This window comes from Macaca nemestrina, chromosome 15, assembly GCF_043159975.1.
Source record: "Macaca nemestrina isolate mMacNem1 chromosome 15, mMacNem.hap1, whole genome shotgun sequence".
Taxonomy (NCBI): domain Eukaryota; kingdom Metazoa; phylum Chordata; class Mammalia; order Primates; family Cercopithecidae; genus Macaca; species Macaca nemestrina.
The window spans coordinates 117,749,988-117,774,160 of NC_092139.1; the positions used below are offsets into that span (position 1 = coordinate 117,749,988).

Consider the following 24,173-nt stretch of genomic DNA (forward strand, 5'->3'; position numbering starts at 1 on the left):
TGCTTGAGCCCAGGAAGCCAAGGCTGCAGTGAGTCACATTCATGCCACTGCACTGCAGCCTGGGCAACATAGTGAGACTGTCTCAAAAAAGAAAAGAAAGATGTGAAGAGTTCACTCAAGGGGTTCAATGTCAGATTTGTGCACATAGAAGAAAGGATCAGGGAACCTGAAGACAAGGCGATTGGAATTATCCACTCTGAAGAGCAGAAAGAAAAATGATGCAGAAAAATGGAATAACCCAAGGGACCTGGGACACCATCAAGTGTACCAACATACACATCACGGGAGTCCCAAAAGGAGAAGAGAAATAAAAAAGGGAAGAAAAATTATTTGAAGGAATAGTATCCCCAAACTCCCCAAATTTGATGAAATAAATGAATCTACATATCCCAGAATCTCAACAAACTGCAAACCGGATAAACTCAGAGATCCACAGTGAGAAACACTGTTGTCAGAAAAAAACAAAGACAAAGAAAGCAGCAAGAGAGAAGCAACTGGTCTCGTACAAAGGAGCCTCAATAAGATTTTTAGCAGATTTCTCATCAGAAGCCTTGGAGACCAGAAGGCAGTAGTATAAGTAAACTACACAAGAAAATATAAAATCAAGGATTATGATAGTTTTGGTTTGTAACTCCTGTTTTTTTCTATATGATTTGAAAGACCAATTCATAAAACAGTAATTATAAATCTGTGTTAATGGACATAAAATATATAAAGATGTATCTGTGACCCCCAAATATCTGAGACAAGTGTGGGTCAATTCAGGAAGTTTATTTTGCCAAGGTTGAGGACGTGAGCCCGTGACACAGCCTCATTAGGTCCTGATGCCACGTGCCCAAGGTGGTCTGGGCACAGCTTGGTTTTATACATTTTAAGGAGACATGAGACATCAATATATGTAACGTACATTGGTTCTGTCTGGAAAAGTGGGACAGCTCAAATTGGGGGGGGGGCTTCTGAGTCATGGATAGATAAGTGACAAACAGTTGCATGCTTTTGAGTTTCTGATTAACCTTTCCAAAGGAAGAAATCAGATATGCATTTATTTCAGTGAGCAGATGGATGACTTTTTCTATCCTTTGTCCACAAAGAATTTTTCCACAAATTTGTGCACACAAATTTGTCCACCAGGAGCTGAGGCCAAAACGTTGGTCTCTTTTATTTACACCTATGTGCCAGGAACACCCCGATGGCCTCGGCGTCTGCACTTCTCCCCACCTGCCTGCCCTCCACAAGCTCACTCTTGATGCTCTTCCGCAAGGCAGTCAGGGACCTGTTAGAGCCGGGCAACGCAAAGGCCCTGCCTCTGCAGTCTCTGTTCACACTTTTTTTTTTTTTTTTTTTTGAGACGGAGTCTCGCTCTGTCGCCCAGGCTGGAGTGCAGTGGCCGGATCTCAGCTCACTGCAAGCTCCGCCTCCCGGGTTCACGCCATTCTCCTGCCTCAGCCTCCCGAGTAGCTGGGACTACAGGCACCCGCCACCTCGTCCGGCTAGTTTTTTGTATTTTTTTTAGTAGAGACGGGGTTTCACCGTGTTAGCCAGGATGGTCTCGATCTCCCAACCTCGTGATCCGCCCGTCTCGGCCTCCCAAAGTGCTGGGATTACAGGCTTGAGCCACCGCGCCCAGCCATCTGTTCACACTTTACCTTGTCTGAGCCTCCCAGGGACCACCCTATTTTTGAAATTTTATATTTTATTTATCTATTGAAATAGTGTCTTGCTCTGTCACCCAGGCTGGAATGCAGTGGTGCAATCATGGCTCACTGCAACCTCAATCTCCCAGGCTCAAACAATCCTCCTGCCTTGGCCTCCCAAAGTGCTGGGATTACAAGTGTGCAACACAGTGCCTGGCCTCACCCTATTTTATTTCATTTTAATTTTTAGTTTATTATTTTTGAGGTGGGGTATCATTCAGTCGCCCAGGCTGGAGTGCAGTGGTGTGATCTCAGCTCACTGCAACCTCTGCCTTCCGGGTTCAAGCGATTCTCCTGCCTCAGTCTCCTGAGTAGCTGGAATTACAGGCGCCCACCACAATGCCTGGTTAATTTTTGTATTTTTAGTAGAGATGGGGTTTCCCCATGTTGGCCAGGCTGGTCTCAAACTCCTCACCTCAAGTGATCCACCTGCCTCAGTCTCCCAAAGTGCTGAGATTACAGGCAGGAGTCACCACGCCCAGCCCCACCCTATTTTAGATTGCAGCTCCCCACACTCCCAATCGCTCTCCCCAGCCTCATTCTTTACCCCACGCTGGCACCAGCCACGCCCCTTCGCTTACGTATGCCACCTGGCTCTGGTTGTCTCTCCCATGCAAAGGTCAGCTCCATGATCCCAGTTTGCCCGGGACTGTCCTGGTGTCAGCACTGACATTCTGACCCAAGACCCTCCTTAGTGCCAGGCAGCCCCAGACTTGGTCCCCCAGCTGCAGGGCCCGGGATCTTTGCCAATGTTGTTTGTTCCCAGTGCTGGGTCGGTGCCCAGGGTCCTGGGCCTGCTCAGCTGTGCGTGATGAGTGAATGAGGAAGGCGGGTGTCCAAGGCTCACCCGTGTTAACACTGTGGCCCAGATGTGAGCAGGGCTGTGCGCCCTCGTGCAGCTGCTCCCGCCCGCCCCTACTGCACCCCCCATTTCTGGGGCCTGGGGTGCTCAGCACTTTTCTCCTGGCAGGTGTGGGGGTGGGTTTCCGGCGGTGGTGGTGGAGAGCGGCAGCGACGCTGGCCGAGGAGGCGGTGAGTGCACTGGGCTGTGGACGCTCTGTGTTGGGTGCTGGGGCGCCTGACCCGGCTCAGCACCGGCACTGAGAGCCACTGCCACCTGGTGGCAGCATGCGTGTATCCTCCAGCAGGTGCCTCCCTTGTCTGGGAGGGACAGTAGGACAGCTGAGATCTGAACACAGCCTCTTAAGAGTCCCAGAAGACTCAGTTTCCCCCATCTGTGGAAGGCTTGAGGGAGCCCACACCCAGTCAGGCAGGAGCTCAGCTCCGTGACCCTGCTCTGGCAAATCCTCCCTAGCTCCAACTCCACACTGGCCAGGATTCCCGGAGTAGCCCCGGGTCAGAGCAGGGGTCTTTGTGCACCACAGGGAGCACCCCTGGCTGGTCCAGGAGGCAGGAGCAGGAACCTGGGTCGGGGGCTGCCCTGCTGAGCTGGGACACTGGTCTTCTGGCTGGGGGTGGACAGGGGTATCCAGAGGAGACACGGAGAGAGCAGAGTGGCAGCCTGTGCTGAGCCCCCCGCCCCCACTGTGCCCCTGACCTCCTCCACGTTAGGGAGGGGCACCTGGGCAAGTGGCAGCCTGCATCCCCCCATGCCCCCGATGTGCAGGTTAGGGAGGGGCACCCTCTCCATGCCCCCACTGGCCTCCCTGCCCCTTGTGCCCAAACCCAGCTTCTCAAGCCCCTGACCTGGCCTGACCTCTGCATCCCCAGGGTGTCCCCACCACTGCTCCTTTATGGGGACACTTGGATGAGGATGTCTGGTCACACCATGTGACACTGACCTTAGCTGACCCCAAATCCACTCCCAGAGACCCTGCCCCTCCCCTGAGTCCCAAGGTGCTGCCTGCCCCTGACATGCCCAATGGGGTGTGGCCTCCCACGCCTTTGGGGTACTCTCGGGTCCAGCCTCATGGGGATGGCTCCACGACACCCACAGTCCAGACTTGTCCCTGATGCCGTCACCATCCAGCCAGGCCCAAGCTCCATTCTGACAGCTACCCCTGGACCAGCGTTTACTGAGTGGAGGGGACTTGCTCGCTCTGCAGTCCCCTCTCCAGTCTGTGGGGCAGAGCAGCCTCCATTGCAAGAAGGGAAAGAAGGCCCAGGGCCCATGGCAGGCTGGAAGACGGCAGCCTGGGCCCAGACTGCGGTGGGAGCGCATCTGCAGATGGGGTGCGACCACCGCCAGGACAGGCCGGGCACGCAGCCCTGCACAGCACTCAGGTGAGACGTCCAGGCTCCAGAGGGCGGCTCAGCGGGGAAGCCAGGGAGCCTACGTGACCCACACAAGAGGTCTTCGAGGGCCGACCCCACGGCCCACTGCACAGGCCACTGCTGGGGACCCCTGGCTGGGGTCTAGATGTGCCACTTGGAACGTCTCAGAACCACACATCCCAGCAGGTGGCCCCCAGGCAGGTGGCCTCTGAGACTACGGGAAGTGACTGACCCTTGCTGGGTGAGTGGGGCTGGGATCTAGGGAAGCTGAGACCCTCTGGAGGGGTCCAAGTGGGGCGGGTGCCCCAGTGAAGCTCAGCACCCAAGGATGCACAGATAGGGGAGGTGGACTCCAGCCAGTGTGGGGTGCCCCGGGCAGAAACAGGTGCTCCTTGACCACCTCGGGCTTGGTCAGCTACAGGAAGGGTGGGGTTGCACCTTGCACCCCAGAGCACTGGGGAAGCTCTGGGCAGCTGCCAGGGCCTTGTCTTCAGGGCCAGGCTCAGTGGCCATGACCATGAATTGTCTGAGAGGGAGGCTGGGGTCCAGCACCTGGGCCATTCAGGGAAGGGGTAGCCCACCCGGCTCCTGCTATTCCCAGGGGACTCAGGACAGGGTTGAAGGTCTTTTTTGTGACCCAGAGCCCCTGAGGGCCCCATGGAGCTGTAGCCCTAGGAGAGCCAGCAGATGCCTGGGCCCCACAGTCAGGTGAAACCACCCCACACTCTGAGGGGGGCCTGGCTCAGCTGTCCGAGGCTGTGCCTTGGCCTCCTGCCCCCCAGCAATGTGTCCCTGGCACCTACTTGTTCTTGAGGAGATTCCTGGCCTCAGGCTGCCATCCCATGGGGGTGGGTGCAACTGGAGAGAGATGTGGAGGTGGTACTGGCTGGGGCACCCCCTCCCAGCCCTGGCCCCACTGTGCGAGGCTGAGACAATGTGAGGGAAGGGGAGGGGGCTGCCCAGTCCTGGGGGTCAGTGGCTGTGGACAGCAGCCTCCTGTCTCCAGGGAGGCTCAGCAGACAAGTGAAGGAGGGGCCCACCCTGGCCCCAAAAGCAGTGTGTGTTACCTCCAGATCCCCCCACCTGAGCCAGGCCCAGTCCTCCTGCTGCCTCCAGGCCTGTCCCTGGGGCCGTGGACTTGCCCAGCATAGCATGGGCACTCCACAGTGGCAGGTGCCAGCCCCAGGGACACCTGACCAGCAGGTGTCCTTTGCCCCTTTCGTCTGTGAGCTGCTGGAGGTGACCTTTGCTGGGGAGGGGGACCCAGGCTTGGCCAAAAATTATTGCTGGGAGAAGGGGGAGCTGAAGGTCTGCGGGTCCTGCCATGGCCCTGGGCATGTCCTGTGGGCAGCAGGCCAGAGGCTGCCCTGAAATGGCTGTGGCTCGGCTGAGCTGAGGAGACATTCCAGAGACCCCTGCCTGGCGCACTGGTGCTCCCTGGAAAGGGTCTCCAGAGGCCCTGGGTGCCTGGCTGTCCTATCCACCCCCTCCCACCCCTCCCACCTCTGTGGCTCTTGCGATTCACCCCACCTGAAGCTAGGCAAGCTCTTGAGCTCACAGGGAGGGTGCAGGTGGGAGTGCCAGCTCTGACCCTTCCTGGACTCCAAGGCAGAGCCACGCTCCTGACCACACCCGGACACACGTGCTTAGTTCTATCCACTGGGCAGAGTCCTGTCCTGATGTACCCTGGGTCCTGGGAGCCTGGGCCTCAGTGGCTCGTTGGCAAAGGGACATCCCAAGTCACTGGTGGTTGGAACCAGAGCTCTGATCAGGGAAGGTGGACCCCCAGGGAGGAGGAGGCAAGGCCAGTGACAGAGTGAGACCAGGGAGGGTGTGCGGGAGGCCCAGCGGTATGTGGTGGAGGGAACTGCGAGGCTGGAGGGCAGTGGTGGGCACAGGCCTGGGTTTGGCACGGAAGCCTGACCTGTCTCAGGGCTGGGTGGTCTCCCCGTCTCCCCCACCCAGTCTTCTGTTCAGTGCACGCCATACCCAGCCCACTGTGGGAGGCCGGGAGTGCCTGGGTCTAGTCCTCAGCCTCCTGTGGCCCCTGAGAGCTGGGCACCCGCTGGAGTGGAGGTTGCAAAGCTGCTGGGGGACGGAGAAGTGTACATCGGTCCTCCAGCCCTGCAGGCACAAGGCAGCTACGTCAACACGGCCTCCTGCTTCCCCCGAGGATGATGGGAAGGGGGGGTGTGAACTGAGCTCCATCAACACGGCCTCCTGCTTCCCCCGAGGATGGGGATGGGAAGTGGGGGGTGTGAACTGAGGTCCTGCAGTGGAGGAGATGGGTAGGGGCTGGGCACAGCAGCAACACCCACCTGGATGCAGATGCCTGGGGCACAGGCCTCCTCCCTGGGAAGGTCCAGGAAGGCAAAGGCAGGGGCGGCTGCGGGGTCACCCTGGGATGGGGGAGGGCAGGTCACAGGCAGTGGGAGGAAGGGCAGATCAGGCTAAACCCTGTCCTTCTCCCACATCCTCTCAGCACAAAGCAGGGCTGGCCCCCTACCCCTCCCTGCCAGGTAGGCTAGACCCTGGGTGGGCTCAGGGCCCAGGTGGGGCAGAGACCACTACAGGGAAGTGATGGGGTCCTGCTGTCCCCCCCCACCCACTTCCCCAGGATGGAGCCCCTCTCTCGGCTCACTGAGGCTGGAGGGAGCGGGCTGGCCTGGAGTGCGGGTTGGCAGGCAGGGAGCTGTGACTTCCTCCTGTGACACAGGTGCACCTGGAAGTGGGCGGGGCTGGACGAGAAGAAGGTGGCCCGGAGGTGGCCCTTCATGGGCGAAGGCTGGATGGTCATTTTCCAGGCTGTGGGGAGTGAAGGGTGAGACTCCCATCTGGCCCAGCACCCCACTGCCTCCCTTCCTTCCCCAGAGGGCCCAGTGCCTGCCCACTGTACCTCCCCCAACCCACCCGGTCCCTCACTGGCCCAGCACTGTTATCCCACCTCCCCGACCAACACAGAGTGACATAAAGGATATTCTGTGCTGCGTCCACGCTGTGCAGGCCCCATGGAGAACTTACTTGGGAAGCGACGCTGTTCAAAAGGGCACCGCACCCAGGACCCCCAACTGGTGGAGAACTGCAAAGTGGGGTGAGGGGTGCAGGAGGGTGGAGTGTGTGCAGGGCAGGGACAGAGACAGGCTGGGTCAGCTTCAGGGTGCTCTGGCCCAGATCCCCTCCTTAGGCCCTTAGCTCACCCACTGTCAGACCAGAAGGGGGCTCTGAGGGACGGCTGGGAGGGTGGGCTCCAGGGCTGGGCAAGGGCCCCTGCCCCACTTCCTGTCCTGATGCCCCCTGGCCCCTCCCCAAATAGGGCACTGGCAGGCTGTGGCAGCCCCTCACCTTCAGGCAGAGCTGGGGTTGGGTGTCCACCAGCGGGTACTGCACCTGAGGAGGGCTGGGGTCAGGCTGTGGCATCCATGCCCACCCCCATCCCTGCCGAGCAGGCACTCACTCTTCGATGCACCAGCTGGCTGGATCGCTGCAGCTTACGACAGCCGGCCCCGGGCCCCGGGCGCCAGCACAGGCTCACATGGCCACTCACAGGGCAGGTGGGCTCCCAGCTCAGTGTCTGGCTCCCTGGGTGGTAGTAGACCATGTCCCACAGCACCTCCAGTGCCTCAGTGTCTGCAGGAACCCTCCCCCAAACACAGGTCAGTTGGCCCCTACTCTTGCTGCCAGGCCCATGGGGTCTAGCACCCACTCAAGTGACCACTGGGCCAGGGTCCAGAGCAGTCCTCCTATGGGTTGCTGAGCCCTGTCCCAAGTCTGTGCATGTGTGTGCATGTGTGTGCGCGCCTATGTGTGTGCCTGTGCATGGGTGCGTGTCCATGGGCATGGGTGCGTGTGCCTGCCTGTGCATGGGTGTATTCATGTGTATGTGTGTGCACGTGTATGGGTGTGTATGTGCATGGGTGCGTGTCATGGTGTGGGTGTGTATATGCATGGGTGTGCCTGCCTGTGTATGGGTGTGCGTGTGTGTGCATGTGTATGGGCGTGCATGTGCATGGGTACGTGTGCATGTGTGTGTGCAATGTCGCTGAGCAGAACCGAGAGCAGGGCATCTCTCTTTTATTTTTTTCAGACGGAGTCTCTCTCTGTCCCCCAGGCTGGAGTGCAGTGGCGTGATCTCAGCTCACTTGCAAGCTCCGCCTCCCTGGTTCACGCCATTCTCCTGCCTCAGCCTCCCGAGTAGCTGGGACTATAGGCGCCCCCCACCACGCCCGGCTAATTTTTTGTATTTTTAGTAGAGACGGGGTTTCATGGTAGCCAGGATGGTCTTGATATCCTGACCTCGTGATCCGCCCGCCTCAGCCTCCCAAAGTGCTGGGATTACAGGCGTGAGCCACCGCGCACGGCCTGGGCATCTCTCTTGTGCCCCTCAGACAGCCCCTCTTGACAGCCTTGATTTTCCCAGGTGAGCTGGGCCACGTGAGCACACACACACACACACACACACACGTGCACATCCACATCTGTGCACAGGTTCCCTTGGTGACAGGCCCAGGGATTTAGGCTGGGCCTGCCCCTTATCTCATCCCCCCACGTCAGTCCTCATGGTGGGATCAGCCTGGCCGCAGCCATTCCCACCCTCCCGCCCTTTGGCATCGCAGGACACTTGCCGTTTTCAAAGGGGCAGATCTGGGTCCGCACCGCATCAGGGGTCGCAGACCAGCCCTGTGGGAGGGGTTGGGGTCAGCGCAGCCCGCCCACCCCTGTGTTCCCCCACCTGCCCCAAGTACAGGCCACACCTCCAGGCACAGGCACGGCAGTTCCTGGCTGTAGGGCAGGGAGACGACCCGGGAGACGTTGTTGGCGGTCACCTGCAACCCAGAAAGGGCGGTTGAGGGGCTGCGCGGGAGGGCGGGGGTGGTCTGAGGTGGGCGGGGCCTGGGCCTGAAGGGGCGGGGACGGGAGGTGGGCGGGGCCTAGGCCTGACCGGGGCGGGGACGGGAGGTGGGCGGGGCCTAAGGTTGACCAGGGCGCGGGGCGCAGGCGCTCACTTGCACCGGGGCGCCCACGTCCTCGCAGGTGAACCGCTTGTGGCAGAGCCGCACGTAGTAGTCGGGGCTCCCAGAGGCCCTGGGCACCTGCACCAGAATCGCCTTGCGCCTCCGGTCCACCCAGTAGCTGAGCTTCCCGGCTGCAGGAGGCCGCAAGTCGGGGCCGCGCTGGGACCAGGGGTCACCGACACGGGGCTCTGTCCCGAGAGCCCCGACGTGGCGGCTCCTGTTTGGTTCAGGCGTTTGGCAGCCGCCCACCCGAGGGCCCCTCAGGATTTCCCAAACGGTGCAGAAGACCCCGGGAGAGGAAGCCTGTCGCAGCGTCCAGGGGTCTTCGCCAGGGCGTCGAAGGAGGGAACTCACCGAGGCAGTCAGGCACGTTCCTCCCCACGTCCTCCTCTCCGCAGTCTGCAAAGCGCAGAGGCAATGGCGGGGTGCGGGCTGCCCTGCCCTGGGGGCAATCCTCCTCCACCCGCCCCCTCCGCACCCCCTGCCCCCACCCCGCGCTGTGCCTCCGCCATGCGACCTCGAATTAAGCCAAAGGCCTTGCGGGGATCTATCCAGTGTGAGGGCCAGGCCCCTGCCCTGGGAAGTCCCACCCCAAGCCAGGCCCTGGAGGCTGAACGGCAGCTGTGCCCAGGGGGGCCCTGGGGACCCTACCTTCCACGAGGTGCTTCTGATCCAGCTGGACCCCGCAGAAATGAGGGATGGTCCTCAGGGTGACATAGAGGTGCTGGGCCACGCTCACCGCAAAGCAGCCAAAGTACACCTGGAGCTGAGCAGGTGCAGATGTGAGCTGCGTGGACTCAGAGGCACTGCCCTCCCCAGCCGGCCAGCTCCATTTGCGTGGCTGGAGCTCAGAGCGAGGGATGGCGCCCAGGAGGAGCGGTGCCCAGTCTTCGGGACGTGGGTGGCAGAGCCCTGCCCTGGCCTCACCTGCTGCCCCACCTGCTGCCGGTGGGAGGCCCTGGCCACCCACACGCTCTGACACTGCGTCTCCTGGGTGTCCAGGCTCACGGTGCAGGCCTCCAGGCCCCGCAGGTGCTCTGGGTGGAGGAAGGGCCCAGCAGGGCACGTCAGAGTAGGGCTGCCCCTGGCTCCAGACGGGGCCGTGGGACCCTGTTCCTCTGCCTTCTCTCTGTGAAGTGCGGTTAGCAGCGCCCCGCTCCCTCACCAGGCTGCCCAGGGTTTGATGGGAATAAAAGTCACCTGGGCCCACTGCTGGACCTGTGGGTGTTACTCCCACCCTCGAGGCCACCTCTCACCATGCAGGGTGATGGAGGCGCGTACACGCAGGAACAATGAGCAGCCGTCAGAGGGGATACATTGCATGGCAGTGTAGGACGTCAGGGCCTCCAGGACTGACCTGGACATGGACACAGGGCGTGGCCGGCAGAAGCTGTTAAAAATGTTCCCTGGGGAGAGAGAAGGCGTGTGAGGCCTCGAGTTCCCTGGTGCTTGGAAAGGCTTTGTGGTTGGTTCTGTGAAGGGCGAGAGAGCCCTGGGACTGCACAGTCTTTGCTGGGGGGTCTTTACTATCTTGCCCCAAGCCAAGTGGGGAGCACGCCCTCTGGCATGTAGTGAGCCCACCCTGAGACACACTCTGAAATGTCTGTGGGACCCCAGCAGTGGGCCCAGGTCAGTGGGGCAGGCTGCACACCAGTCTGCATCAGAGCAGTAGAAGCTGCTGCCCCACCTGGCCAGCAAGGGGGCAGGGAGCCCACCTTGACTTGCCGGCAAGCTCTGTCGCCTCTGCTCAAAGACGAACAGCAGAAAAGGCCAACGTGGGCTTGCTGGGACACCTGGGAGGCGACCGCAAGGTTGCTGCAGCCCAGACCTCTGTCCACAGGGAAGTGGCCACATCCTTGCAGGGAGGGTTTGCCTCCAGGGCCTTTTGCTCGGAGACCAAACACCATTCCAGGCAGCCGCATCAGACCTGCGCAACGGGGAGCTGGGGTATCATTTTGGGCACCAGGGGCTCAGCAATTTTGCTGCCTTTGCTCAGCCAGGTTTGCAGGTGGGACTCAGAGCAGAACTTCACGTGAGCCACAGAGCCTGGCAAGCCGGCATTCCACAGGAGGACTGCCACCCTCTTTATAGAAGGCCTGGCCACCGAGGCATGGCACCTCATGCTGTTGGTGAGACAGTGCAGCTGCTGCTCAGAGGAGCCCACACTGAACACGGCACCCTGCTGAGGCAGGAGAGGAAGGAATGAGGGTAACCAGGAACGAAGGGATAAGCAAAAGAACAGCAGGTGCAGCCAGTTCCAGGCAAGATGAGGCAGCACACAGGCCACAGCCTCCCTCCTGTGATAATGAGACTCCACTTCAGTCTCTGATTGTTGCAGACTCATCCTCCACAGGGTGTAACCCACTGGAAACCTCCAAAGGGCAGCTAGGGGTGTTACCAAATTCTTTTAGCTTTATGAAAACCTTGGGGCGCATTGCAATCGGGGTCCTTGGCCGCTCGCTTGAGCCTGCTCCCACTCTGTGGAGTGCTCTTTCTCTTCAGTAAATCTGTGCCCTCCTTACTCCATTCTTTTTTGTTGCTTTACTTGTGTGTTTTGTTCAGTTCTTTGTTCAACACGGCAAGAACCTAGACAACTGACAGCTGAGACCTTCCACCCAGTAACTCTGTGCCTCAAAGGGGCAATGGGAACGAAGAGGTCCGAACATACTATGGGTAAGAAATCCAACTCTTTCTCCTTTTTTTTTGTTTCAAGACGGAGTTCCGCTCTGATGCCCACGTTGGAGCACAGTGGCGTGATCTCGGCTCACTGCAACCTCTGCCTCCTGGGTTCAAGCAATTCTCCTGCCTCAGCCTACTGAGTAGCTGGGATTACAGGCATGCACCACCACGCCCGGCTAATTTTTGTATTTTTAGTAGAGACAGGGTTTCACTATGCTGGCCAGGCTGGTCTCAAAGTCCTGACTCAGGTGATCCGCCCGCCTCGGCCTCCCAAAGTGCTGGGATTACAGGTGTGAGCCACCACGCCCAGCCAGAAATCCAACTCTTACAAATTCCCACTGCAGTCCAGAGAGACTCACAGCAATCTGATTTACCCTCCTGCCTGAGATAGCGGGAAACCAAGGCAAAATCCATGAGCAATGGTTTCAAGACAGTGGGCGTGAGGAAGTCAGGGCCTGTGAGTCCTGGGAGACAGGAAACAGTCACAGTGAGCTCTGGGAATGTGCCACTGTCTGGGAAGTGTTTCCAGGCAGTGGTGGGGGTGAAGTCCCAAGTGGAGCTTGGCACACTCCCTGAGAGGAGGAACTGGGATGGAGGGTCTGGGCAGCCAGGGCCTTCAGGACCGAGTATGAGAGGGGAGAGGATAATGCAGAGAGAGAACTCTGGGGAGCATCCACTTTGCTAATAATCAGTGGAGTATTCATGAACACACGCATGTGAGGGAACACCCAGAGGTGGAGAAAGAACCACCCCAGGGAATTTGAGGGAGTGGCCGGGCAGGGCTCACACCTGCAATCCCAGCACTTTGGGAGGCCGAGGCAGGCGGATCACCTGATGTCAGGAGTTTGAGACCAGCCTTGGCAACATGGTGAAACCCCGTCCCTACTAAAAATACAAAAATTAGCCGGGTGTGGTGGCGGGCGCCTGTAATCCCAGCTACTCAGTAGGCTGAGGCTGAAGAATCACTTGAACCCAGGAGGCGGAGGTTGCAGTGAGCCGAGATCGTGTCACTGCACTCCAGCCTGGTGACAGAGTGAGACTCCATCTCAAAAAAAAAAAAAAAAAAAAAAAAGGCTGGGCATGGTGGCTTACGCCTGTAATCCCAGCACTTTGAGAGGCCACCGCACCCAATCAACAAAATTTTAAAAATCACTTATGATTATCTCAATAGTCACAGAAAAATTTTTTGACGAAGTTCACCATCCATTCCTGATTTAAATAAAAATCTCAGCAAACAGGGAATGAAATTTCCTTAAACTGATAGAGACAATCTGTGAAAAACCTATATCTAACATCACATTTCATAGTGAAAGAATAGATTATTTCCCTGCCCCCCAGATCAAAAACAAGACAAGGATCCCTGCTCTTCTCACTTTGACTCAATACTGCAGGGGGGACCCTACTCCATGCAATGGGGCAGGAAAAGAAATAGGCTTCTTGCTTGGAAATGAAGAAGTAAAGTTGTGTTCTTTTGTAGATGACATGATTGTCTCTGTAGAAAACGCTAGTATCTACAAAAAAGGCACTGCAACTAATAAGTTTAGCAAAGTTGCAGGATACAAGATCAGTATACAAAAATCCACTATTTTTTGTTTTTCTGTTTTGTGTTTTGTGTTTTTTTGTTTTTGTTTTTGTTTTTGTTTTTGAGACGGAGTCTCGCTCTGTCGCCCAGGCTGGAGTGCCGTGGCGCGATCTCCACTCACTGCAAGCTCCCCTGCCTCCCGGATTCACGCCATTCTCCTGCCTCAGCCTTCCGAGTAGATGGGACTACAGGTGCCCATCAGCACGCCCGGCTAATTTTTTTGTATTTTTAGTAGAGATGGGGTTTCACCGTGTTAGCCAGGATGGTCTTGATCTCCTGACCTCGTGATCCACCCATCTCGGCCTCCCAAAGTGCTGGGATTACAGGTGTGAGCCACCGCGCCCGGCCATGTTTTGTGTTTTTTTGAGACAGGGCCTCACTCTGTCGCCCAGGCTGGAATGCAGTGGTGCGATCTCGCCTCACTGCAACCTCTGCTTCCCAGGTTCAAGTGATTCTCGTGTCTCAGCCTCCCGAGTAGCTAGGACTACAGATGCGTACCACCACACCCAACTAATTTTTAAATTTGTAGTGGAGACGGGATTTCGCCATGTTGGCCAGACTGGTCTTGAACTCCTGACCTCAAGTGATCCACTTGCCTCAGCCTCCCAAACACTGTATTTCTATATACTAGCAAAGAATAGCTATAAATTGAAAATATAGAAATAAAATAAAGCCGGATGGTTTGGGGATAAAAAGCCAGGCTGTGCTAGGGAGCGGGGCGGGGACTGAGGGGAGTGAGGAGCGCTTCATCCCCAAGGCTGGTGTTTCCTTCCCTTGGAGGATCTTCCCTGGGGCTTGGTATGCAGCAATCTTCAGAGAAATGACTGTGCCTTAGAACTCGGTGTCTATGTTGTCATCTGTGTGTGTTCGGCCAACAACTCCCCTTTGATGCCAGCACTTTGGGAGGCCGAGCCAAGCAGATCACCAGAGGTCAGGGGTTCGAGACCAGCCTGGCCAACATGGCGAAACCCTGTCTCTACTAAAAATACAAAAATTTGCTGGGGATGGTGGTACGCACCTGTAGTCCTAGCTACTCGGGAGGCTGAGGTAGGAGAGGAAGGGAGGCAGAGGTTGCAGTGAGCACAGAGCACACCACAGCACTCCAGCCTGGGTGACAGAGTGAGACTCCATCTCAAAAAAAAAAAAAAAAAAGACAACCTCCTTTATGCAAGAAATGAGAAATCTGCATCTTTTGACCCTTTCCAGAAAAAAGACAAAGACTTATTCCAGACAACCAAGAAAGGAATCAAAACCAGAAAGTTAAAAAAAAAAAAAAAAAAAATGGTAAAGCCACAGAGGAGAAGGACTCACGGTGAGCACGGAAAATGAGGACATGTACAGAGTTAGTGAAACGCGTGCAGGAGGAGAAGCTGCTCATTGAGAAATAAAATGTACAAAAATAAGAACAGGCTCTTGTCCCAACTAAGCTGACAAAATGAAGAGGAGGCTATGTGGAAGGAAGGGTGAGTAAAGCAGAAACACACAAGATTAGTGTGGTACAAAACAGAATTCATTGTTACTGTGTGGAAAAAGCTGTGAAACTACAATTCATCATAAACTCTTAGAAATAAATGTTTTGCCTCATCCAAAATAAGGCACATAAATAACACCCAGAGACTTACCAAAAGAGTGCCTGACAGATGTGCTTCCTCCAGGAAGGAGAAGGGAGCTCAACAGGAACAAATCGGTTACGGAAAGGACTGGCGAGCGCGGAGAATGGGAAACACAGTGGGGAATTGGGAATTCAAACTGGTGTTGACAGAGGAGGAGGCTGAGGACAACTGTGTGTGTTTAAAAACACCTGGGCCGGGCATGGTGGCTCACGTCTGTAATCCCAGCACTTCGGGAGGTCGAGGCAGGCGGATCACTTCAGGTCAGGAGTTTGAGACCAGCCTGGCCAACATGGTGAAACCCCATGTCTACTAAAAATACAATGATTAGCTGGGCACAGTGGTGCTGGGAGCCTGTAATCCCAGCTACTGGAGAGGCTGATGCAGGAGAATCCCTTGAACCCGGGAGGCGGAGGTTGCAATGAGCCGAGATTGCGCCACTGCACTCCAGCCCGGGCAACAAAGCAAAACCTTGTTCCCCACACCCCTCCAAAAAAAAAAAAAAAAATACAGTATAACAAAAATAAAAATTAAAACACGCTGGGACTACACTTCCCTAATATGGGAGACCAGGCCATTTACACCGACTCAACTGCTGAAAAGTACTAATTAGGCTGGAGAAAAAACATACTTTTTAAAAAAACTTCCTAGGCCGGGCGCGGTGGCTCAAGCCTGTAATCCCAGCACTTTGGGAGGCCGAGACGGGTGGATCACGAGGTCAGGAGATCGAGACCATCCTGGCTAACACGGTGAAACCCCGTCTCTACTAAAAAATACAAAAAACTAGCCAGGCGCGGTGGTGGGCGCCTGTAGTCCCAGCTACTCGGGAGGCTGAGGCAGGAGAATGGCGTGAACCCGGGAGGCGAAGCTTGCAGTGAGCTGAGATCCGGCCACTGCACTCCAGCCTGGGCGACAGAGCGAGACTCCGTCTCAAAACAAAAAAAAAAACAAAAAAAAAAACTTCCTAGAAAGGTATGAGAGCTGCGAATGTATCAGGATGGGGGGCTGAGGAAAGCGGGGCGTAGGAGGTTGCTTTACAGGGATGGGGGATTGGAGGGAGGGTTTCTAACCCAGTGGGAGCTGAGGGCTTTGTGGGGAGGCCCCAGCACATGGTGAGGGAGAACTTCCCCAGGTTGAGCTGGGCCTTGACCTGGGTTAGCGAGAATTGGACCGATCCTCTCCCCAAAGCCCAGAGTCACTGAGTGGAGTAGCGGGGAGTAGAAAGTTCCAGAGTCGCTGAGTGGAGTAGCGGGGAGTAGAACGCTCCCCAAAAGCCCAAAACCGAGTACAGATTCACAGCCCAGGCTGGGCCCACCAGGAAGACCCATGAAACCTCAATCTGTGAATCTGGTTTAAACGGCGGACAGTCAGGCACTGCTCCTGGCGCCACCCAGCAACAATGGGAATCCAACCCCGGGGAGGCCCTCCATCCTGGGACTTTGAGCCACTGAAGGTAAACAAGCACTCCAGGAAGCAGAGAGCCTGGAGTGACGCTGCAGAGAGGCCTGGGCCCACGGTGTCCTCCAGTGACCAGCCACAGGCCAAGCAGGAGAAAAAACAGGCTTGAAAATACAGGCAGTGGGAAAGGCTGTGACGAAGGACCGGGCACACTTGAGAGAAACGGAATTCCTAGAAACAAAACCACCGCGACAGAATTAAAATGCAATGGGTGATTTTTAAGAGCAGATTGGGGCCGGGCGCGGTGCCTCACGCACCAGCACTTTGGGAGGCCGAGGTGGGCGGAACACGAGGTCAAGAGATCGAGACCAGACTGGCCAACACGGTGAAACTCCGTCTCTACTAAAAATACAAAAAAAGTTAGCCAGGCATGTTGGCACATGTCTGTAATCCCAGCTACTCAGGAGGCTGAGACAGGAGAATTGCTTGAACCTGGGAGGCAGAGGTTGCGGTGAGCCCAGATTGCACCACTGCACTTCAGCATGGGCAACAGAGCGAGACTCTGTCTCAAAAAAAGAAAAAAAAAAAAAAAGGTGGGGGAGGTTAAAGTAAAAAACCTATATGATAATTTTCATAGATGCAGACATTTTACATAAAATTCAATACCTATTCATGATAAAAGAATGCTTAGCAAGCTAGGAAAAGAAAGGTACCTCTTTGTCTAGATCAGGGACATCTAGTGCAAACATCCAATAAACTTAACACTGAGCAGTAAACCTTCGGAATCATTACCACTAATATACCATTAATATCAAGACTCAGACAGGAATTCCCTCTTTCAACATTGCCCTGGAGATCTGAACCAATTCCACAAGATCCGCACCCTCCACCCAATGCACAGGTTTACAAGCTGTCATTAGCTGCAGAATATGTGATCAGCTATTTAAAAAAGGAGACTCAATAGGAAATCTATTAGAAATACTGAACAGGATTGTATTTTTTTACTTATTTATGTTTTTTTGAGGCAGAGTCTCACTCTATCGCCCAGGCTGGAGTGCAGTGGCACAATCTCGGCTCACTGCAACCTCTGCCTCCTGGGTTCAAGTGATTCTCTTGCCTCAGCCTCCCAGGTTGCTGGGATTACAGGCAAGTGCTACCATGCTCAGCTTTTTTTGTTTTGTTTTGTTTTTGAGATGGAGTCTCACTCTGTCGCCCAGGCTGGAGTGCAGTGGTGCAATCTCGGCTCACTGCAAGCTCCGCCTCCCAGGTTCACGCCATTCTCCTGCCTCAGCCTCCCGAGTAGCTGAGACTACAGGTGCCAGCCACCACGCCCAGCTAATTGTTTTTGTATTTTTAGTAGAGATGGGGTTTCACCATGTTAGCCAGGATGGTCTCTATCTCTTGACCTCGTGATCCACCCACCTCGGCCTCCCAAAGTGCTGGAATTACAGGCGTGAGCCACCACGCCCGGCCTTTTTTTTTGTATTCTTAGTAGAGACAGGGTTTCACCGTGTTGGCCAGGCTGGTCTCGAACTCCTGACGTCAGGTGATCCGCCCGCCTCGGTCTCCCACAGTGCTGAGATTACAGGTGTGACCACCGCGTTGGCCATGCTTTGCGTTTGTTGTTTGTTTGTTAATATCATCTACTTTGTGAATTAGCATTTCATCCTTGCGCTGGGACCAGGCTGGTCTAATCTCCTCCCCTAAACTTAGAGGTCCTTGAGGCAAAGAAACATTTAATTAAAGTTTAGCCATCTATTTTTCTGTTAAATTCAAGTAAAAATAAATAAAATACTTTAAATGACATAAGGTAATTTCATTTCTATAAAATAATTTTTATCTGTTTATCCTGCAAATATCTGTATGTTTGGCTACACAAATGTCTAGAACAGGCCAGGCACGGTAGCTCATGCCCATAATCCCAGCACTTTGGGAGACTGAGGCAGGAGGATTGCTTGAGCTCAGGAATTTGAGACTAGCCTGGGTTTGGTTGACCAACCAAAGATAGAAAGACCTCATGTCTATGCTTATAAAAATCAAAAATAAGAAAAAAAAAAAAAAAAACCCAAAATGTCCAGAGCAATGTTGGTCTAGGTAAGTACTGTTTATTTCTACATGGAGGCTTTTCGTTGAGCTTTAACTTTCTTCCTTATAGCGTCTGCATCACTCAGAGCCCTTTTATAAATAGATACGCTGTTTACAAAGAAAATCAGGGTAGTTGTGAAAGGCCCAGCAGGGATCACTTTACACGGGGAAAAAGCTTTGCTAGAAGAGATGGGGTTTTCCACCTGCTGTCAACCGGGCCGCGGGTTTGGAACGCAAGGAGGCAGAGGCATTGTGTGTTAAGTGGAGACGTGGGACTCTCTGGCAGGCCTACCTCTGGCCAGGAGCAGGGGCGGCCTTGCCTGGGTGTGGCCAGGGTCACACACACATCGATGAGTGATGGTGGTTTGCCCTGCCCAGAAGGGAACCCCAGCTGCTGGGGACAGTGCAGGACAGACCTGCCTGCCACGGTAGACAAAGCGGCCCTGGTGGCCTGGGGTGGGGAGTCCAGGCCCTGAGCAACCCCTAGGGCTGAGATGTACTCACGGTTCCTGTGGCTCCTGCAGGTAAAGCCCTGGGGACAGAAGAGTGAGAGGGGTGAGTGACTGAGGGCACCCCCTCCCCAGCCCGTCCTGCTCCTGCCCTGTCCCTCACTCCTGGGGGTCCTGGGCTGCCCTCAATCCCGGCTCCTCCTCAGTGTCAGGGGCCTGGCCCAAGGCTGGCATGTGGCGGTCACTTAGTAAACAGTGTGGTCTGAATCTCTGTGGACCCTCAGGCCCCAGGTCCCCCAACCACTTGTGTGTTTGTTAAGTGGACACCAGCAGAGCACCTACTATGTGCCAGGCTTGCTTGGGAGAGCACCTACTATGCGCCAGGCTTGCTTAGGTGCTGGGACTCATGAACAGAGGAAAACTGAACCATCCCTGCCTCTCCGGGAGCTCACATTCCGAGAAGGGGGAAACAGAACAATTTCGAACCTGGGAAATCAGCAACTTATATTTTATGCAACTAAAATAAAGAGGTGGGAAAATAACAGAGGGAGCAAGAGGAGCAAGAGGGGTCCGGAGAGTGTGGGGGGTTCAGGTTATAAATCCAAGGGGTGCTTGGGGGGCCTTGTAGAGGTCAATTTCATGGACTTGGAAGGAAGTGAGGCTGAGCTGGTGGTGGGGGGTGGAGGCGTGCAGTGCGGTGAACAGGCCCTGGATGGTCGGGGTCCAAACTGCACTCCTGATTTGTTATCATCCCCAGCCCAACCTGACCAAGGGTGCCCAAAGAGGGGCACGAGGACTTGTGGCCAGGTTCCTGGGGGCAGAAGGGTCCTGTGGGACAGGCTGCTCCCAGACAGCCCGTGGGTGAGGCAGGAGGTGCCCGGCACCCCAGCACTAAAGGCGTGGGAGCTGAGGGAGCACAGGGTGGCACTGGCACCCTCAAAGCAGGGCAGGACCCCCAGAGTCCAGGCCCCCTGGGGCGGCCACTGAGCTGGGGCGCTGGACTGTGCATCCCGTGGTCAACACAGCCGCTCCATTCTTGAAAAAAGCTGACCCTCTACTGACGGGATGGGGAAGCCCAGGCTGTCCGGGTTGGGGTGGGGGTGGGGGGAGCTCCAGATGGAGACCTGGACCTCTGCTCCTAGCCCAGGTGGAGCATGGAAAAATAAAACTCGGCCCACTTCTGTTCCTTGAATTGTGGAGCGGGTATTACCGGTGGCTACATCTCTTTCTAAATATTTTTTATTTTGGAATACGTTTAGATTTACAGAGAGTTTACCCAGGATTCCCTCATCTCAACAGTTTCCAGGGCATTTGCAAAACCTGGGGAGCCACATGGGTGGGCGGCAGTGAGTGACACTCAGTCTAGTGTGGAATCCGAGGCAGTGAGTGACACTCAGTCTAGTGTGGAATCGGCGGCAGTGAGTGACACTCAGTCTAGTGCGTGCTCCTAGTGAGCTGTTTTCTGTTCCAGGGTCCAGGCCAGGACCCCACCCTGCAGACGGCCTCCGAGTCTTCGTTCTCACCCCACTGTCTCCACCCATTTGCCGACCACCCCAGTAAATCCCCAGAGACTGCCATGCGTGACCCTCCTCCGCCCGCCATGGCCACGAAATGCGCTGCCCTTGGGCGGAGTGCAGGCTGGACTCAGCGTCCTGATGGAAACCCCGCCTCGGCCCCTGGTGGGGAGCAGGGCCTCAAACGAGGGGCTGGCGGAGCCGACCCCAGGCTGCTGAGGGCTCTGCCCAGGCAAAAGGGGCCAGGCTCACCTGGGGCAGCCTCTGGGGAACATGATCCGAGCAGGCCTCAGGTGGGCAGGCGATGGCAGCCCAGACCGGCCCTGGCACAAAGGGAGCGGCGGAGGCAGCGCTGGGAGGCCCAGTGAGGCCACCTGTGCGGAACTGCAGGGGGGCAGTGGCGTGGGTCCCCGGCCCTCCCTGTCTCCCACCAGGTGCCCTGAAGCCCCTCTGGGCGCCCACAGTGGCCTGGACTCCCCGCCTCCAACTCCAGGAGAGAAAGAATCCCTGGGGGCTCGGAGGCCGGGGTGGGCTGGAGATGGGAGGGGCGTCCGCTCTTTCTCCTGACTTCCCGGACTCTGAAGCCCACCCAGGGCTGGCCCGGGGCCCGAGTGTCTGGGGCTGCAGGAGAGGCCGCTGTCCGGGCGCAGGACTTCGCACGGCTCTGCCCCGCCCCTCCCCTTCCCCGTGGGCCACGGGAAGCAGGACCTGGGCGCGCTGCGGGGAAGGTGGGGGGAGCTGGGAGGCCTGAGCCTGGGCCCTGGGCGCCTCCCCCACACGGGGTTTTCCGTCGTGCTTCTCGGGGCTTCCCAGCGGCCGGCGTTGGGGGCGGTCTGTAGGGAACCCCCAGGTCAGCTGCTCGCGGCCCCAACCGGCTCAAACTCCCCTGCATCGGGCCCAGCTTCCCGCCGTCACCCGCCCGGGTTCCCCCCGGGGCGCGGCTGTAGCCCCGGCCTCCCCTACCTGGCTTCCCGCGCCCCCTCGCATCCACCTCCCTGTCCAAGGCTGCCCAGGCAGCGCCCCTACACCCACCTCCAGCTTCCCGCTCCCCCTCTCACCCCTCGACCCCTCCTGCTCCTGCTCGGCCCTCCCCACCCCATCTTCCATGAGACCCTCCCTCAGCCCCGTCAAACCCCTGCTCTCCCCTCCCCTCCAGCACTTCCCCTCCTTCCTCGCCTCTTCCACCCGCCTCAGCCCCTGCCCTTGCCCCTGCCCCTTTCCTTGGAGTACCAAGGGCTCAGTCTTGGTCCCCACACATTCCCCAGGATCACCTGCCTGTCCCAGCGGAGACAGCCCCATCACCCCTCCCACCGGGAGGCTGCCTGCACACCCCGAAGCCGCCTCAGCAAAGCTTTCCAGCTTGCATTTCAAGGCTGCCTTCCCCCAGGTCTCCCAACTCAGGGACCATTTCCTCCCAGGCAAAAGTTGACTCTGAGGTCTCATCTCTCACTTCTCCTTCCCCCTCCCAGCCAGAATCCCCAGGCCTGCCCCTCCCTGTTTTGCATCTTCACTGCAGGGTGGGATCCGGTGGACTCCCCTCCCAGGTGAACCCCTCCATCTCCCCTGCTCCCACCGGTTCCCACACATCCCAGCCTGCTTTCTTCCTTGTTCCACGAATGCCCCGCGGATCTGAGCCTGCCCACGGCACCCAGCACTCCAGCCCCCATACCCATGGCTCCCCTCCCTGAGCTGAGCCCTCTGCTGGACCCATCTCAGGCCTGCGGAGCTGCTGGGTGTCCCACAAGTGTCCCCTGAGGTGACCAGGGCACCACCCTAAAGACACATCTTGCTCTCTGCTGTCCCCAAGCCAGGAACGGTGCAACCAGCAGGTCCTCAGCGAGTCCTCCCTTTCTGGGACACCTTCCGTGCTCTTTCCATGCCTGGGTTCCCACTGTGCCTCAGCCAGCCTTGGGCACCGGCGCCCCTTCCTGGGATGCGGGGTACACTTCTTGCTGCAGGTGCTGATGAGGCGCCCTCTCCTGTAAGGCTGAGTCAGCGAGCCCTGCAGCAAGACCAGCCCCCCACCCCCACCCCCAGCCCCAGCTCCCAACCCAGGCACCTCCACTGCCAACACCTCACTCTCAGCACATTTCCCGAGTGTTTCCTTGGCAGGTGTCTACACAAGCCCAGGTGCTGCGGTTCCCATGGCTCAGAGCAGCCGCAGGGGGTGGGGTGGGAGCCCCGGGTGTTGGGGTGGGAGCCCTGGATGGGCTTGCGGGCTGCCCTAGATTCTAACACAGCCTCCTTGGAGGTCACAGGTGGGTCCGAGGTGGGCTCACCCTGCCTTGAGCTTCCAGCAAACACTTCCCGAAGCAGCTCAGAAGGGTCAGGCCGGGTCTCCCAGCCTCCTTTCACCAGCGCTGCCTTCGGGGCCCCCCGGCCCCCCCGGCCCCCCCGGCCCTTGCAACCCCTTCCTGTTGATGTGCTGAGAGCATCAGGCCAGACCCACCTGAGGAGAAACCAGGGCCTTACCTGCCATAGTGTAGGGGCCTAGGAGGAGGCAGGAGCTTACCTGAGAACAGGAGAGGCCACATTCTGTAATCCGGGGGATGGCTAGGCTCTGGAAAGTGCCCCAGGTCAGGCCCAGGAACGCGAGTGCTTGCCCAGCCAGCATCTGGCTGTGCAGTGACAGCTCCCACTGGTGAGCGTGGATGTGAGTGGGGCAGGTTTTCAGGGTGCCCTGTGGCAGCGGCTCCAGGCTGACCCTGCAGCTCCAGCCCCAAAGACAAACAGAGGAGTGGAGTCTGCTCCTCACAGCAGAGCGAGCGGGACACTCCCCCTCCCGGCAAAACAGGGCTCGCTTCACAGACAGCAGCCCAGAGACTTTCCACCGTCTGGGGCCGAGAGACTGTGGCCAGACGCTTGTGGAGTTTCTAGGTTTCCAAAGGAAGCATCCAGAAACCTTGGGGCCTTTGGGGTCTGAGGACACCCTAATGGGGTTCCCCACAGGGCGGCCACTGGAGCAGAGATGGCTCCAGGCCAGTGGGATAGGCTGCCACCTGTGTGCACTCCCCTCAGGCGTTCGTGAGGCCAGGATGGTAGACAAGGGCCCTGGAAAGCTGGCTGGGCTGGCAGAGGGGCAGAATCTGTCTTGGGCACTCACCCCAGAGCCCCTGGCTTCAGCTCCAGCCCCTAAGGGAGAGCCCTCTCCTGGGACCTGAGACTCCACCCAAGTCCCTGGCCTCCACCTCCCCTCAAGATACGAAAGGCCACCTCCCCTGTGCGGTCCTCACTGTGAGGTCCCCCGTTCTGGAAAGCAGCCCCTGAGGCCCTCACTGTGAGGTCCCCCGTGCCAGAGAGCAGCCCCTGAGGCCCTCACTGTGAGGTCCCCCGTGCCGGAGAGCAGCCCCTGAGGCTGGGAAGTCTGGGGCTCGGCCTCTGCTCGGGGAGCTGTTCCGTGTCCTCTTCTTATTTGGAGCATCAAATGCATAGGAAAGTTTCTGGGCAGAAGCTTTACTGCTTCCCATTTGCCTCCAGCCAGGGCAGGGGGTTGGAGAGAACCCGGGTGTCGTTCTGGGCTCCTCCTGGCTCCTCCCTTCCTGGACAGGCCCAGAGTCCCCGTGTCCAGCCCAATCTCTATGCTGCGGCCAGGCAGCACTGAGGCGTCTGCACCTGCCTCTGGTTCTGGGAGGGCCCTGCCCCACGTGTGTGCGTGTGTGTGTGTGCGTGTGTGCGTGTGCGCGTGTGTGCGTGTGCGCGTGTGTGCGTGTGCGTGTGTGTGCGCGTGCGCGTGTGTGTGTGCGTGTGTGCACGCGCGTGTGTGTGTGTGCGTGTGTGTGCGCGCGCGTGTGTGTGTGTGTGTGTGGTTGGGGGATGCAGGGAGTCAATAGCTGGGGAGCCTGGGAGTGTCTAGCCGGGGTGCTCTGCCTGGAATACCCACAGGACTCCCCAGGTGTGGAGGGCGGCACCACCCGC

General features: G+C 57.5%; 1 protein-coding gene across 11 annotated transcripts; it reads right to left on the reverse strand.

Moving 5' to 3' along the window:
• Nucleotides 1–756: 756 nt before the first annotated feature.
• Nucleotides 757–23,923, reverse strand: LOC105489767 (interleukin 17 receptor E like). Of its 11 annotated transcripts, none has more exons than XM_071080791.1 (17): nt 22,771–23,916; nt 18,800–18,827; nt 10,198–10,347; nt 9,869–9,978; nt 9,593–9,707; nt 9,296–9,340; nt 8,933–9,072; nt 8,681–8,752; nt 8,552–8,606; nt 7,384–7,556; nt 7,272–7,316; nt 6,951–7,008; nt 6,571–6,734; nt 6,248–6,328; nt 5,919–6,053; nt 4,733–4,787; nt 757–2,939 (listed from the first exon to the last, which is right to left on the reverse strand). In XM_071080791.1, exons 1-17 carry the CDS (start codon nt 22,870–22,872, stop codon nt 2,644–2,646), a joined length of 1,824 nt encoding a protein of 607 aa, XP_070936892.1. In that variant the 5' UTR covers nt 22,873–23,916; the 3' UTR covers nt 757–2,643. The 11 variants fall into 11 exon arrangements, with proteins under 11 accessions (XP_070936892.1, XP_070936894.1, XP_070936893.1 ...); XM_071080793.1 differs by lacking the exon at nt 22,771–23,916 and adding an exon at nt 20,511–21,280 and having other exon boundaries at nt 10,299–10,347; XM_071080792.1 differs by lacking the exon at nt 22,771–23,916 and adding an exon at nt 20,511–20,519.
• Nucleotides 23,924–24,173: the final 250 nt, after the last annotated feature.